Raw genomic sequence first — 17,035 nt, 5'->3', positions numbered from 1 at the left:
TGAGTGACTTAAAGGGCCTAAAACTGTTGTGTCAACCATTTCATTTTTATAATGAGCAGCACATTCCTACATGAACACGTTGTCATTTCTGCCAAATTTACAATGGTTTTGGTTGTTTCACACAAGTTTTTGTTTCTCCCTGTGCACTGGTTTTAAGTGGGCGAGCTCAGTTGGAAAACGCTGATGTCACATACTGGGCGTCCAATCAGAATTTAGCAGTATTTGAATCAAAACAGGATTATACACCAACAGTCCTGAAGAAGCAGATAAACAGAGATTTTGAGTGTTGAACTCTTGATATGCTTTGTAATAATTTCTCGAAATGTTTAAGTCAGATTGTTGCTCGTTTAGAATATTCAGTGTTAGAGAAAGAAAAAACCCATATAGATTCAGGGATTTTAAGATTTCCCTTGACTTAACTTTGGCATCTCAGTGTCCATAAAATAGAGAAATAAAGACGTTTAGTCTGTGTGTTCTGCATTAAACCAATACTCACTTTGCAAAATTGAATACATCCTCTTAAAACTCTAAACAACTGATGTAGTCCTCAACAAATATGATTGATTTTGGGTTAAATCACTTTTAGTGTTAAAAATCTGATCTCCATAAAGATAATAACACCTCCTCAGGAGCCGGCCTGGGCACAAACCTCATGAGAGTGTTATAAAGAGATTACAGGCTAATGCAGTCAGATGTGCTGATATTGCATCACACATCACAGCCAAAAGGCTTCTCCAGAGACCCACTAAATCTGTGTGTGTGTGTGTGTATGTTACAAGGCTGGCATGCCCAAACACAGTTAAACTGGGAAGGAAACTGTAGATTATCAAATTCCTCATGTGTGGACCAGCTGTCCCTGTGTGTGTGTGTGTGCGTGTGTGTGTGTGTTCAGGTTTAGGCAGAAGCTGTGGTTTGGCCCTCATTGAGGGTCTCTTAGAAGTGCTTATGTGGCACCTCAGCTCCCCTTCATTATTCCCTGATGTTTTCTTTCTTCTGTCCCTTTCTGTCTTTTTGTTTTCTGCTTGGGAGTGGTTGTTGCATCCAATTAAAAGTATGTCATTTCTAAAATGTGTCTTAAATGTGAATCATTATCATCATTCATTATCAATCATGTTGAATAAAAACAAAAACTACACCTAAGAACACGTCCCATACCCCCATTTCTCCACGTCTCCATCTCTGCTTCGAACCCTCCCACCTTTTCTCTTTTCCTGTCTTTAATTACGGTGCCTCCAATTGGCTGAAACTTTCTGAAAGATCTGACCAATCACGCATCTTGTTGAGGAGGCTCTTGACCCCCTCAGGTGTTCCCTTAATGTGTTTTTCTGTGTAATGTTAATGAACGGGCTCGGTTTAAAACCTTGCCAGATTTCTTCTTCAGGGCAGTCTGTCAGAAGGGCTGCGGGGACCAGTGTGCACCAGGAACCTCTATCATACCCACGCACACAAACACACACACACAAACTAAGTGTTTGAGCTCAGGTGGACTGAGTCACCTGGTCTGTCGGCTACATTTGAGTCCACATCTGGATCCACAGAAAATTGAATAACCACAGGTAAGGGATACAAAAGCAAACACTTCTGCCGTCCTCTATGTTTTCGTTCAGGTACTTTCCGATTGCAAAACCAGTAGCTTCAGACTGGCTAGGAGACCTTGTGGCAACATGCTGCAGGGGTCACTTTCCAGCTCTTCAGGTGCAAACTAGCACAGGTCTGAGGTCTCAGGTTGTGATTTGGGTGGCAATTCACCTTACCCTGGTGGCTTATGTGGTATCTAGGATTATCTGCACTCTTGGAGGTAACAAACATCTTTTTGGGCTCTTAGTTTGAGAAGACCGCCGTCTAGAAATGCAGCTAAATGAGCAATTAGTGTAAATGGCTTGACAAAAATGTAATTGTATTACCCTGGCTGGGTGAATCCTAACCATATAATTGTAGCATAAATTAAAAAATGTGTGTAAACTGGGAAATGCAACTTTTTTTTAATATAACACCGGCAACAAAAAGTATAAGTCAGCTAAAACTATCTGTCATGTACTAAGATTTGAAAGGCAAAAAAGTGAAGGAGTGTGTAGTTTAGTAGGTTGAAGCATCATTTGAATGTGGGTTCCTTTGGCAGGAGAGGAGGAGAGGTCGTCATGGCTGGAAGGAGGAGAACCAGTTTCTCTGGTGTGTTCATCACAACTCTGCTGGCTGTGATTCTGCTGCCTGGTGAGTACACGGACATTACAGGCAATGTCACATAACACAATATCTGTCACTAAATCATACAGTTACACAGCTTTTATGGTCTAAACTATGTAATCACAAACAGAGGTAGAAGTATCACTCCATTTAAAAAGTTACCCAAGTAAAAGCTTATAAGTATAACCGCCAAAATGTGCTTAAAGTAACAAAGTTAAAGAACTCAGATATTGGGCCCCTGTGAGCGTTTTTTGCAGAGTATTTTATAAATGCAGATCCATTTTCTGTTGATTGGCTAATTGATAATCCATTAACTCTTTCAGCTTTAATTTATAACAATGCATCATATTTTAAGCGTATATGTTTTGTATCGTATTCTGTAAAGCAACTACTTACTTAGTGGATTTAAAAAGAACTATATTTCCCTCTGACATATAGTGGAGTAGATTTCTAAAGTGGCAGGAAATGGAAATACTCACTAGTTGAGAAAATGTACTAGGTTACTTTCCACCTCTGGTAATCTCAAAAAGAAAAAGAAACAGCCCCACTGAAAAGCATCTTTCTGATTTTACGCATTAAAATACTGGATGAATGTATGAAGGGTTCATTATGTGAGAAATATTCCAAATTACCGCTCTTTACTATGACCAAGTATGAATAATTGGGTCATTACAAGGATGCATTGATGAAAAATGTCAGCTATTATCTCTTACTATTAGGGAGACACAGCTAATTGGTCCTAATTCAGAGTTTTTCAGTCTGTCAGACAACAAAGCCTCAATTTGATAAAATCCAACAGGATGGTGATTAATTGCATAGTCCCTGAATGATGAGCTTATGTAATGTTTTTTTTATTTTTTATGAAAATCCCTGTTTACTTAGATACATGTGATATGTAATGCAAGATACCAGAGAAAAAGTATTGTGAAATTATAAACTTAAAAACACAGTCACTTCAGATTATTCAAAAGGACAACTGGTTAGTGTTAATCATGAACACATTCACATCACTGCATGCATGTTATATTCAGTCTCTGAGACAGCGCTAGGAGCAAAAGGCCTGACAATGTGGCATTATTTCACTGGATTATCATGCAGCACTTTATGTTGTAGCTGGTCAGAGTCAAGTATGTAATGTACTTTATGTACTGTTGGGTGGTATAAGTGATAACAGTGCATCATATTATTTTGTAAGTAAAACCGTGATCTTAAAAGTAGCGCTCAAATAAATGTAGAATAGCACAACGTGCCTTAGAAAGAAGCATAAACTGGAAATACTGAAGTCAGATATTGTTTTATCTCTTGTTTTACAATCTGTATTTCATTCCTATATATGCTTGGTTACCTTGCTTCTTTAAAACTCTTAATAAATCAATGTTTACCACCTCAGAGCTTCACAATCTACATGTCAAGGCTGATGGTTAGCTGGACTGCACAGGGTCTCTGCTCTCCACAAGTTCATGGACATGGACGTCATCAACACACGATTGTAACTCAACTGTGCTTCATGTAGATGTGTAATGTGGCTCTCTAACATAGCCTGTGGTGTCCATATATCAACTATAATGTTTCAACATGAAGACAGGTTTCTCCTATGCCACCTGTTTCCAGTTTGTCTGGCATATTTACAATGGAGCAAGTCTCATTTTCCCTTTAAAATGCTTTACTTTTTAACATTAAGTGATGGTTAAAAGGGGGGAAAGAGAGTAGTAGGAGGAGAAGTGTCTTTCATCGTTTCTGATCCTGTAAAAAAAAAAAAAACGAGTACCTGTCAGCATTCCCGCCTCCTATGCCCTCTTAAAGCTCTGCCTTTTCCAGATGTGCCAGGCATTATTTTACAGGCTCGTAAAAAACAATACAGCGGATACTGAGACAGCATCATTTAGCCCACCCTCCTCCTCCTTCTCCACATCTCTCCATCACCTCAGGTCACCTTCACTTGTTTGTCTCCTTTTAATTCTGTTTTTCTCTGCAAATTCAAACCTTTACCTGTTACCCTTCATGTTTGACCTTACACGCTACGGCGAGCGTTCCATCTTCCTGATTACTTCCGTCAGTGCTCATCAAAACTCTTTTTTTAAGCAGGAGATTGATGTTTTTTTCCCACTTCTGATACGCACCACATCACCCTGAATTATCCCCTCTGGAGATCTCTTTTAAACCTGTCATCGGCTCCCCTCTTGTTCTTCCTCCTCCTCTCCTTCTGTAAGGCATTAACACCTTTTCCCTGTGGAGATGAAAGAAACCTGGAGCAGAGCTGAATGTGCTGTTCTCTCAGCTGCATGGGGTCAACCAGTGCACATACGTACACATGCACACACAGCTCTTTGAAATCGCAGCGTGGGGTTTGATGTTACAGGTTTAACTATAAAATCTACAAAGAGCTGCAGTCGCCAGCCTTTCAGGCACAGCCAATTACCCCTGCCCTATTTAATGAATAATATCTGCCTGTAAGTGTTTGAAGTTTTATGTCACATATCATTGCTTATGTATTGCAGACACATTTAAAGGTCAGATTAGAAAGAGTAAGCAATTTCCAGGACTTAATCTCCACCTCAGCAACTTTTGGATGTTACATCTGTTTTTGTTTTTCTCTGTTTTCTTGTAGCATTCTTGTCTGCTGGACCAATTGTGCAAAAGCCGAAAGGAGATGGTAAATATATGATGTCTACCTGAGCATATACTTGCAAATTGGAGTTTCTGTCTAAAAAAGTACACAGTGGCAATTTTCCAGGGGTGAGTGTAGTAGACCTTGGAAGTAGAAAATATAAGTCTATGAAAATACTTCTTGATTAAAGAGTATCACCTAAATTCATCACTACACCTTACCTTGCTTTAGCATTAACACTTAACCCAGTGATCAATATCTAATGTAATAAAGCAGCAATTTTCTTGACAAGTAAAAATAAATGGGGGGTTAACGATGTCCAACCCCCCATTTATAATGTAGTTTAAGGCCTTTAATATCTTGTTATAAACTTTAAAAGTCATTAGAAAGTCCTTGAACTAGATGTCTAAGTGAGTACAGTAGCCTTGGGATCAGCAGTGCCTTTTCTTTTCTTTCCTGACCTCAGCTGGAGAAAGTATCCAGGAGTCGGCGACTGCTGCAGAGTTACACAGGAGGCTGATCCGCAACCGCAGGAACATCAGCTGGTACCAACAGAACTCTGACTTTTGGGGCTGGTACAAGTACTTTACTGACAATGGCAACCAGGAGGCAGTAAGTACACACACCAAAACAGACTAAAAATGACAGACCACCTTAAGTCTTTCTCTTTAGTATGAAATCAGTAATGTCTGCAGGTTATATACGATCTATTAATGTTTCTCCGCAATCCTTCTGTGTTCTTCTAAACTTAGCATTATTGTAGTCAGTTGTAATTACCATGAATTCAAACTGACCACAGCTGCTGTGCTTGTTGCCTTCTTTTAACCCTTCAATGGGTATTTGATATTAAACAGAATTTAGGGCGTCACTTCAAAGTCTTAGGACACAGTTTCAAAACAAACGAAAAAGCATTCTGCATCACCCAAATCACTTCATCAATAGACTCCTCCTCCCTTCGCAGGTTCAGGAGATGGACCGCATCTACCTGGCCTACCTCCAAAACAAGAACCGCGCTGAGGGACGTCGCTCCTACAAGGCCTACTTGCGCCACCTGGGGGATGTCTACAAATCCTGCGCTGATTCTGATGACCCCAACTGCGTGTCTTCCTACACCAGCAGGCCCAAACCAAAGAAAGAGGCACCCAAACCTGCACCTGTGAAAACCTGTGACCCAACCAAGGACGCCTACTGCCTGTATGCTGCTTTGGTCCAGGGCAAGAGCCCCTACCAGCCCCTGGTTCTCCCGGCTGCCACTCCTGCCCCAGCACCAGTGAAGGCCCCAGCCCCACTGTACGTCCGCTCTGCTGCTCCAGCAAAGGACCCGCAGTCAGGGTATTACTACTATGCTCCATCAGCTGCGCCTTTCCTTTCCAAGGTATGCTTCCAGACATTTTAGGTATTTTCATAATTACTTATGTTCACATTTCTCAACCTTTGGAGTACTGTATCTGTTTGGGAGTACTGTCTGGCTAAAGTGGCTTATTATTCTGGGATAGGGGAAAGAAAAGGTTTCACTTTAAACCAATCACAATCTCGTCAGTCTTGGGTGCAGCTAAGCAGACACGGCCATTGCAAAACAGATAGTGGAAGAGGCCTGACATCTGATGCGTGAGCCCAAGCCGGATGTCATGCACCTTCCACTGTCTCTGCTATCTTATCCTAGCACTGTACATCCGGTGAGCCAGGCTAAAAATTAGTAAATTGAGGATACATTATACATTTTACTTAGCCTTGTGGTAGTTTTAAAGAAGACACTGTGGCAGTCAACTTCTGCCAACGAAGGGTTGACAACAACAACTTAGCTGCACAATTTTCACTTACACCTTAATGTTTCAACTTGCTTTCATGGGGAAATTTGGGGATTTTGGATTTAACATGACACATCACATGATTTAAAAAATTAAAAAAATCAGTGTATAGTGGCTTTAAAAGACAAGATACAGTAGTTTCTCTCGTCTCAATGACATCATGCTAACATCGCTGCCTACATTTTTCATGCTTTAGGAGCAGAAGGCTGAGCTGCTGCGCATCTGCGCCTCTGATGATGTGGAGTGTCTGCAGTACCACTTGAGAGCGGCCCACGGGTATGCACCCTCTGCCGGACCGATCCCATCCTACGCACACCTTGGCTGTGACCCAAAGAAAGACCCCAACTGCAAACCCAAACTGGTGCAGAAAGCCCCCTCTGGTCTCTACATGCAGTATCCCAACTGTGATCCAGTCCGGGATCCCCTCTGTGCCTACGCTGCTTCTCTTGTGGTATGCTTTATTTATTACAGTGAAAGATGTTTTTTTTTCTTCTACATTTCCATTTATGCCTTGAGTAGTAAGACTTATGGTGTTTCTACTGTGATGTGTTCCCCCAGGCGCCCCGTGCCCCTAACCCCCCTGCCGCTGCTGGTCCTGGATCCTGCAACCCTCTCTATGAAGACGGCTGCAACCCTCTTACTGCCACCAGATTTGCCTCTCCCCCTGAGGCATACAAAAATGAGGAAAAAGATGAAGCTGCTGCTATTCGTGCTGCTCCTCCTGCTGCACAGAACAATGACCCCTATGCCATGTTTAGGGACGCTTATGCTAATGCTAACAGAGTTGCTGATCCCTATGCTATGTACCGCCAGGCTAGCGCCCCAGCTTCTCCTTCAGCTAATGACCCATATGCCATTCTGCGCCAATTTATGGCCCAAGCTCATGGTAGCGACCCATATGCTCCACGCATGGAGGCTGCTCCACGCATGGAGGCTGCTCCACACATGGAGGCTGCTCCAGAGTCCAACCCCAACGATCCTTTCTCTGCAATCCGTGAGGCGGCCGCCGCTATGCATCGCCGTGGCCCTCCCACCCCCAGACAGCAGTACCCTTTTTCCATGCCCAATCATGAAGAGCCTGCCCAGGAGGAACGCCACCCTCTGGGCCCCCCAGGTAAAACCAAGGAGGGCTATGACTGCTACATTGGTTACGATCGTGAATGCTTCCCAGTGAAGCCCAACGAGCCTCGTTCTGGAGTTCACCGTCGTATCCCCTACCCCGCCGAGGCATATGAGCCCCACCTGAATGCAGATGGCAGCCGAAACGGAGTCCTGGAGCCTTCCAACCCACACTGTGACCCTGAGTATGACCGCGACTGCCGCCTGCGCCGCTACGAGCCTCAGCCTGAGGCTCAGCCTGAGCACCACGTTGAGGAGGACCACAACCAGGAGGCAGCAGAGAGTGAGCAGCAGCCAGGGCAGCAGGAACAGGAGCAGTACGAGGCAGAGCCCTACCAGAGTGGCCAGGAGGAACCTCACATGTCCTACCAGCCACTCTCACAGGGTATGCCCAGCCTCCAGGACATACTGAGGCGCTACGGGGACCAGTTCCCTGACCAGGATGATCACAGAGCCTATGCAGATGACTACCGCAAGAAATAAACATGCTAACACATAAACATGCATGCAGATGGACATGAATACACAGTCCTATGTGTTCTTGTAGCTTAGCAATTGACCGCCCCACACAGCGCTCAGTAAGTCCTAACTGGACCAGATATGGGACACAAGAGAAGTCTATGGACCCAATGAGCGAGTACATGCACGTACATCCACACATAGCTTCCAGCTGCAGGAGCACGCTCAGAAAGCAGAGTGTTTCCAGCAATGTTTTCATCTCTTTAGCTGCTTTAGACCTGTTGCTTTGGCCTAACGCTTTCCAGTTTCCAACGCCATCTCCTCAAACCACTCGAATGTGTAATGACTTCACAATGCTCACCTTTGCTTCTGTATCTATGCGTCTCACATTTTTTTTATTTGTTCGTTACTTTATGTCAGTGATGGATTATGTAAAGTTTTTTTTTTCATTTTGAATGTTCTAATAAAAAGCTCTAGAAAGCTGTTTCTGCATGTAATTCACTGAATCTTGATTCTGAACCATGATTAGCATGCTAATATTTGCTAATTATCAGTAAGTAAAGCACAGTTGAGGCCGATGGGAATTCCATTAGTTTACAAATATTTAGTTATAAACCAAAGTTTGCTAGATTCGTTGAAGTTAAGGGACCACCAAAGTGATTACAGTTTCTTGAGGGGGCATGAAGATTTCCAACACTTTATGGTAATTTATCCAGCAGTGGCTGAGATATTTCAGTTTGGACTAAAGTGTTGGAAGGACCAACATTGACTACACAAAATAAAAAATAAAATAAATGAATAAAAAAGATTGAGAATCAAAGCAGAAGAAACACCTTGAATTATGGATCAACTTCATAAATGTTTTAATCAACCTTTCTCTTCCCACAAAATCAAAGCATCAAGAGAAACGTCTCAAACCAATAAAACCTCGACTGTACCATAACTTCATGGTCAATGGAAGTTTCTGCAAAAAAATGTAAAGTTAGGAATGGCGTGAATGGTGACAGTTCGGGTTAGGCTTGGGTTATCAAAACGACTTGGTTGAGATTAGTAAAAAGGTCGTGGTTTGGCGTAATACTTCCTGGATACGAACAACGGTCCCCTGGATGAAAGCAAAGAGTTTATGATGGACAGATTTTTTTTCTAGGATGGCAAAGGCATGACTCGCCCTACTGTGCCTCTGATTGGTTAGCACTCGTTTCCTTCGTTGGTTGGATTGGTTACTTTTAGATAGGAATATCAGGGTAAGCCAATGTGCCCCCTGCTTTCAATACATGGAATATACACAAATTACTGCGAGAACAGCCTAAAAACTGTCACTGTCATCCTTGGTTGTTATTTTTAAGCTGATTTTGTTCTGCTTAATTATGCTGCTATAGGCCTAGTCTGCCGGGGGATAATACTTTTCCAGATACTCTGAGCTTCTCTCCTCTCTGTTTGTATCATTCATATCTCATCAATGCATGTTACTAATTACAGCTTCTTCCCCGGAGTTGTTTGTGCTTTGTCGTCTCACAGGTCTCTGCTGATCGTGGTGGTGCCTGCTGCCATGGTCCTGCATGATGCTTCCTGCTACTATTATAATCTATAACCTTAGCTGTGCTTGTTTCTACTATTCTGCTGTATTAACTGTCATAACATATAAGTCATATTCACATTACTATAGATATTATTATAGTTACTGTAAGTGTGTCTGTCTCTGTCTTTGTGTCTGTCTTTGTCTTTCCCTGTCCATCTGTCCGTCTTTTCTCTCTTTCTCTCTCCTTTTCTTCCTCCCCAACCGGTGCAGACAGATGTCCGTCCTCCACAGAGCTGGGTCTGTCTGACGTTCCTGTCTGTAATAGGGAAGGTTTTCGTTGCCACCGTACTCTACGGGGGAATTGTTGGGTCTATGTTTATCATAGAGTGTGGTCTTTACCTAGTTCGTAAAGTGTCCTGAGATAACTTCTGTTATGATTTGGCACTATAAATAAAATTGAATTGAATTGAATTGGTGAATATCAAAGAGTATCAATGTTAACTTTCTTTCCCTTTACAATAGATTCATTTGAGTTAAACCAAGACTCTCCATTCAGTCTTGAGGTTTCTCACATTGTGATGTCTGCCAACAACTTATTTTATTTAAAGGGGTATCTCTGCCCAAGTGCCCTTATACTCTCATCTCACGCTTCATACTTCATGTTTTTTTTTTCCATGCTGGTTTTCTCCAGCTCCAAACACACACTGCACTCTGTGCCCCTCCTCATGCTGAGGCTGGACTTGATTGATCTGATCTGAGAGCTCTCAGACCCATCAACATTAGCAACCACACAGGTCCATAGGAAAGTTTTTTTTAGACAGTTACAAAACTTTCAACCTCCAACTTCTGCTACCAGCTTACCTACTGGTAAAAACTGACAGGCATTTATAAATATAATTGATACATTTTCAGTACTAACCTGATCAACTTCATCAGATCAAACTATAATATTACTTTGGATAACCTCAGTTTTAATTGTAAAACATCACCTGTTTAAGCAGGATATGTCTGTTTATTGGATTACTTATTTACTGTAAATCCTGCCGAAGGGCTTTTCTTTGTTCATAAATAAATCACATCGAGTCAAGCATTAAGACAAAAGGGAAGACAAGAGGAAATAGAGCAACACGTTTTTCAGAAAGTTCTTAATCGTATATATCTGAGATAAAGGTTGTACAGTTTTGGAAATGCCAACCCAACCTTTCACGCAGTTCAGATATTGACGTTCTAAAAATGTCAAAGTAAATGACCTTCCAAACTATGAACGATACAAAACTTTGAACATTCTTTAAGATTTTGGGGTGCAGCTTTTCTCTTCAGTGTTTTTTAAGGGGATGGAAAAAGTCTTGCACCAATTTGACGCTGGGTAAAATGATTGATGTAAGAATATGTATTAATCTGAAATGCGACGTATATATATGGATAATAAGTGCCTTTACTTTTGGAACTTTATTTTATTTTGAGGCCAATACGTTTGCACTTTAATTTAAAAGTAAACATTTGAATGCAGGACTTTATAGGCTATGCCTTCCACCGCTGGTTGAAAGGCTTTTGGTCCACGGCTCGTCGATACATGCACAATGACATGGGGAGTCACTGTTGATATCACCCTGCCCCTCCTCCACTCGTCCACTAAACATTAATGTGCTTACAGACTAAACCCACGTCTTATCATTATGTCGTCTTTCATTTTCATCTTGCATTTGATGGTTGTCCTGTTTGAATCATCAGTTACTGAAAATTTGCTCAGACAAAACTTCCACTTACTTACTAATGTCTGTGTCCTTCCTTTTCCTTTATCTTATGTCATTTTTGCTCGAAAGGACATTGTGCCTTTATGAAATTAACTTCCTGATAATATCTGAAATTGCATGAGTGCCTGCAATTTATCGAAATGACCATAGACAAAACCTGTATTCAGTCAGCTTTAATACAGCAGATTGAATTGCTCCCATTTTTAAAAAGGGGACATATGACATACTCAGTTTTTCAGTGCTTGTTCACATATATTTGGGTATCTAGAGTGCCTACCAACCCACAAACTGTGAAATAAGACACCACTCCACTTAGGCTACGTTTACACTGCAGTTACAAGTGACCTGAATCTGATTTTTCCCGCTGAGTGTGAACAGCACACGTAACATTGAATCTGACATCTTACAATCAGAATTAGGCCACTTTTAAATGTGCTACTGAATCAGATACGTATCAGATTTTTTTGAATGAGAACGCAATCTAAACAGCCAGGTTGCACTGAATGTGGCTTTGACTTCATTCTGACCCGCGCTGCATTGTTTTGTAAATGACTGACAAATAAAGTTGATTGAAAAAAAAGTGTGCCACAGGCGGGAGCCAGGAACAGATCAAAACAAACATGGAGGACAGCAGTGAAGCAGGCGACAAGTGGAGGGAGAGAGAAGTTAAGTTATTAATGAAGTTGCCACACACTGTTTTTAGCATAAAGCCATAAAGTCCTACAATTCCGGTTGCCGTTGCCATGTTCGCTTCCGTAAACACCGTTCGGACGCGATGTCATCAATGATCGAATTCACATACGGGTCACTTCAGGAGCGTGAGCTGTTCACACAGTAATCCGTAGACAGGCCACATTTAGAGACGTAAAGTAGCCATACAAAAAATCAGATTGAGCAATAAATCAGAATTGTGCATTAAGACCTGCAGTGTTTTTTGGGGTGCCTGGATCAGAAAACATGTAGCTTCCCCACTGAGATGGGCTGTTAAAAAGGTCACCAGAAGGTTCAAAATCATTGGAATCATCTTTGAAACATTCAGATAGACGTTCACTCCGACTAAAGTAAAAATGAGATTATTAAGGCTCCGATATTTGGGATATTTTTGCTTCAGGGTGGTCTACAGCAAAGTAACAAACACAACGGAAGTAAATCAATTTAAATGGCCTATACAAAAAACAACAAAAAAAAGCTAAACAAAAACACATATCGCTGACCTGATCTTCTAATTTAACGGGGCACATACATAAGAACCCTTTTTTTATGATTGGGGTTGACACTTTAAGACCCTGAACCTGAACTTGTGTCTGTCGTTGAACACTGAGGGGCAGCATAGGGTCTCAGTGAGAAGAGATGAGGAGAGCCAAACTAATTACAACTGTACCAGGCTGCTGTGACATCCTCTGACATTGATGTTAGTCAGTAGATTAAATGGAGCAAGTCTGTGAAATGTTGGTGGAGCATGTGTTTCCTTTAGAGGTAAAGGAAATAATTAGGGCAAATGAGGGATTATACTGCATGTGAAAAAAAAATACAATGGCCTCCATCATCACCTTTTCTGTTTGGACTCCTGCGGGGCGAAACACAATAACTAGAAACATGAAGACACAAATGATGGCATGTGGTCTCATCTGTTTGTGTCTGACAGAGAAAATAGACTGTCACGCCTCACACACACACACACACACACACACACACACACACACACACACACACACACACACACACACACACACACACACACACACACACACACACACACACACACACACACACAACTCCCTCTTGTGGCTGCCGGAGTACAGGAGAGGACAATGTGGATGTCCGTCACTGCTGTCAAGGCGGATTATTTGTTGAAGACTTATACTGTCAAACTAATGACTACACCTCCCTTACACCGCTGCCATGTCATTAGCTGTTATATGTAACACACAAGACATTTGATTTCACCTTCACTTGCAGGTTCATTTATGACTATCAGGTCTTTTTGTTATTATATATGTTTATTTAAAGTTAATTATGCCGTTAGTGAAATCTCTAAAAACTTCTCTTAACTCACGACATTGCAACAACATGCCATTTTTTTATTTTATCTATTTATTTAAATAAAATGCTGTTCTTGCTTATTCATTTGTTAAATTGTAATTTGATTATTGGGTTTTAAATTGAGATTTTACGGTATTAAAACTAGACACACTTTCATGCTTTTTTTCAACCCAACCATTCTGATTATGTAACTCTGACGTCACATTTCACTGAAATTGTATTTTATATGACTTCATGTGAGAAATAAGTTGAAAATGCCTCCATGTGTTTCTGTTGCCTTGTAATAAGCAGATAAAGCTGAAGAATGCCAGTTCCCTGCCAGAGATCATCAAGCTTTATTTGGGCAAATGGTAGCAGGCACAGTGCAGTCTTTTTGAGATTTAACAGCCACACTGACCCTGTTGTTGAACCGACGCTTATTAGAAAGTTAGAGTGTTCTCTTACTTTGTTTTGGAATTTATTGATATTTTTTTCCACCCTAATCATACTGCAGCAGCATGAACCAACAAAACCCATATGAAGTGTAATAAAAACAAAGAAAACAAGTTTTGGTGTTAAGACCTCTTCAAACTGAATGGATAATATCCTAAAATCAAACAAACACTCCAGGGGTGCTGGGTGGTAGTTTTTTTTATTTATTTCCATCCATCCATCCATCCATCCATCTTCAACCGCTTGTACCTATCGGGGAGGCTGGAGTCGATCGAGCGTGAGGCGGGGTACACCCTGGAAAAGGCGCCAGTCTATGACAGGCGTTATTTATTTGTTTATTTTCTTCTCTCTTTAAAGAGTCTGACGGTTTTACAGTGTATCACAGCTTTTTTTTTTTTTTTTAACCTTTTCTACTGTCAGTACTACATAGAATATAAATACATTTTAATTTCATCATGTATATTGAAGGCTCTAATTACTACAGTGTTTTCTTTGCCCCACTTAATTATATTATAAGAAGGAATCAGATAGCATGAAACAGGTGCAGAATGTTAACAATTTTTATTGAGCAACACCGTAAAATAAAAAAGGACCTAAAAATAGATATGGAAACGGGTATGCTAACATCCTTTCCTTTTCAAAAAAACTTGTAACCAGCTTGCTTTAGTGTTAATATAGTGCTTGAATGTTGGGATAGCAGTTTGGCTTAAGTATTTTCCCTCCAGTGACAGCCAAACTACACAGTTAGCAGATGCGCAGCCCAGGTAGGTGGGGAGCAGGAGGGTTTTTCCACCGGAGCATCGGGACCACGCCCTTGCATAGATGGATTTTTATTGCCTTTGTAGCGACGATCATCCCCTTGCCTTTTCTGTCATATGCAGTGTCTCGAGAGACGTCAGACCCTTTGGCTTCACTGTTTCACTTGCGATTGGTTGATGGTTTTGTATCCAATGACTGTATAGCACTCTTGATAATGTTGTTCCAAGATGTTTTCTGCTGAAGTGACGGAGTAAGTTGCTAGTGTAAGCACCACCGGTAACAACAACACTGGATTTTTAAAAAAAAACTTTTGACAGAAGCCCAAACAGCAGGCAGCTCCTCTCTTGGGCACAACTTCTTCTGGTGCATCTCAAGTTTCTCTGTCTTGATCCTCCACATTTTCTGCTCTTAAATGTGCAGAAAGGACGGAGCCTCCCCCAGATATAGTTATTCTACTTGGCTGGCTAGTCTTTGTCCATCAAACCACACAATAACAAAAGACCACACTCGTCTACATAGAAGAAATAGACAGGCACGGTGGAACAAGAAGGCTAAATTGTATGTTGGTTTTGTATGTTTTCTTCATCCCTTCAAAGAAAAGTGTTCTGGTATCTGGCAAGATATTTAAATCGACAGCATTGAAATGTAACAATATTGCTCAGTTATTGGTCAAAAAATTCTTTGCACAAGATTTACTTACTGATAATGCTGGTTAATGATAGTGCTGAAAACTGTTGCACACAATGAAGAGGAGTTGGTAACGAAGACCGGTGTGACTTGTATCATATAAACATGACTCCGATTTAACAAGTCAGACAACCAGCGAAGACAACCTGCAAATTATGTTGGGGCGCTGTGGTTGCGAAGGGAGGTAAACACAAGCAATCTTTTCTATTACCTTAAAATCAAAACACTTTCTGGCATATAAGGAAAGCAAGAGAAGAATGTGTCCTTCCTCCCCAAACAACAAGTGAATCATTGAACAGAGGTGGGAAGAAAAAAGGTTAGCTCAGGCATTTTCAGAAGGCATGAGTCACAAACAGTTGATTGAAAAGACTTTAAAGACAAGGTCAAAGCACTCCAAGGTAACTGGTACATGGCTGCAAACACTTGAGCCAAATTCAAATGCCCAAACTTGATAGTGATGTTTGTTAGTAAGTGGAGAAAGAGATTAGAAAAATCAAAATCCTGTCACCTGACATACGTTTGATCACCCACTTTATCAACGACGAATGGGAGTTGTGCAGCAAATTTTTACTAACTCCATATTTCCCCAATGACCACACTGGAGAATCATTAGCCCAAGGCTTGAGGATCATCTGTAGCTTAAAGGAGAGTCGCAAGAATGATGGTGCAGCTGACTCAGACCAAGCACAAGATTCACGTATAGCTCAGGATCTGGCAAGCTGCAACCTCTCCCGGGAACACCTGTGAGGGGTAAAGTGGAGCAATGCCAAAATGAGGCCAGAGGAAATGCCGGAGATGCGATCGGAGCACAAGGTGCGTGACCATCCATATAACCCCACAAATCCCACGGAAACAGTATACCAACGTGTTGGTAAAGGCATGTGTAGAAGCCAGATACCCTTTGTTTAGTAATTTAGGGTAATTGGACCTTGTGGTATGAGGTTGGAGCAAGTAAGGGTTATAAGCTGTTCACCTGGGTTGTTTTGTGTGAATTTAAGAAGAGGGGGTGTTCGGTGGAAGTCTACTTTTTGCTGACCGCTATTGCATACCACGCTTTCGCATACCACGCTATCGCATACAACGCTATCGCATACCACGCTATCGCATACCACGCTATCGCATACCACGCTATCACATGCCACACTATCGCATACCACGCTATCGAATACCACGCTATTGTATACCACGCTATTGTATACCACGCTATTGTATACCACCATATTCTATACCATGCTATTGCATACCATGCTATTGCACACTTTTTGCTATTAAGCCATCTCACTATTTGGACTTCAAAAAAACTACAAACTCATTCAAGGATTCAATTCATGATTGACAGCTGGCGCATTGAGCAAGTTTCCCCTGTTCAGCCTCTCTGTGATTGGTTAAGTTTTTGGATCGTCACCGAGAGCAGGGTCGTACCACACCCTTTGCAAAAATATACTTCCACGATTCTGCCAATGCGCCGGAGTTACCTCGCGCCCACACCTCGAACAGCAGTTTGAATGCAACAAAATGTTCTTCTGCTGCCTTGTAGTGCCCAGGGGTACCATAATGGCAGGAATCAAGCCAACATCATTCTAACACTTCCATTTTCTAGTACATGACCCTGCTCATCACTTCAACTGACACAGCAATATTTGTGTGACATGATGCTAAAAAT

At 41.5% G+C, this 17,035-nt stretch overlaps 1 protein-coding gene across 1 annotated transcript; it reads left to right on the top strand.

Annotated features, from left to right (window-relative positions):
* Positions 1-1,409: 1,409 nt before the first annotated feature.
* and1 (actinodin1) lies at positions 1,410-8,556 on the top strand. The gene is made up of 7 exons (XM_083936320.1): positions 1,410-1,556; positions 2,120-2,211; positions 4,793-4,837; positions 5,259-5,404; positions 5,754-6,167; positions 6,797-7,051; positions 7,159-8,556. The coding sequence occupies exons 2-7, from the start codon at positions 2,139-2,141 to the stop codon at positions 8,200-8,202; spliced, it is 1,977 nt and encodes a 658-aa protein (XP_083792446.1). The 5' UTR covers positions 1,410-1,556; positions 2,120-2,138; the 3' UTR covers positions 8,203-8,556.
* Positions 8,557-17,035: the final 8,479 nt, after the last annotated feature.

Source organism: Echiichthys vipera, assembly GCF_963691815.1.
Source record: "Echiichthys vipera genome assembly, chromosome: 21".
NCBI lineage: Eukaryota > Metazoa > Chordata > Actinopteri > Perciformes > Trachinidae > Echiichthys > Echiichthys vipera.
Note: the sequence above shows the minus strand (reverse complement) of the source record. Positions and strands in the feature narration are given on the sequence as shown.

Excerpts from the sequence above, each read along its gene's own strand:
- and1 (XM_083936320.1), top strand. The coding sequence starts at position 2,139 with ATGGCTGGAAGGAGGAGAACCAGTTTCTCTGGTGTGTTCATCACAACT. Across the intron at positions 4,838-5,258 it reads GCAAAAGCCGAAAGGAGATG|CTGGAGAAAGTATCCAGGAG; the intron begins GTAAATATATGA and ends TCCTGACCTCAG. Across the intron at positions 5,405-5,753 it reads ACAATGGCAACCAGGAGGCA|GTTCAGGAGATGGACCGCAT; the intron begins GTAAGTACACAC and ends CTCCCTTCGCAG.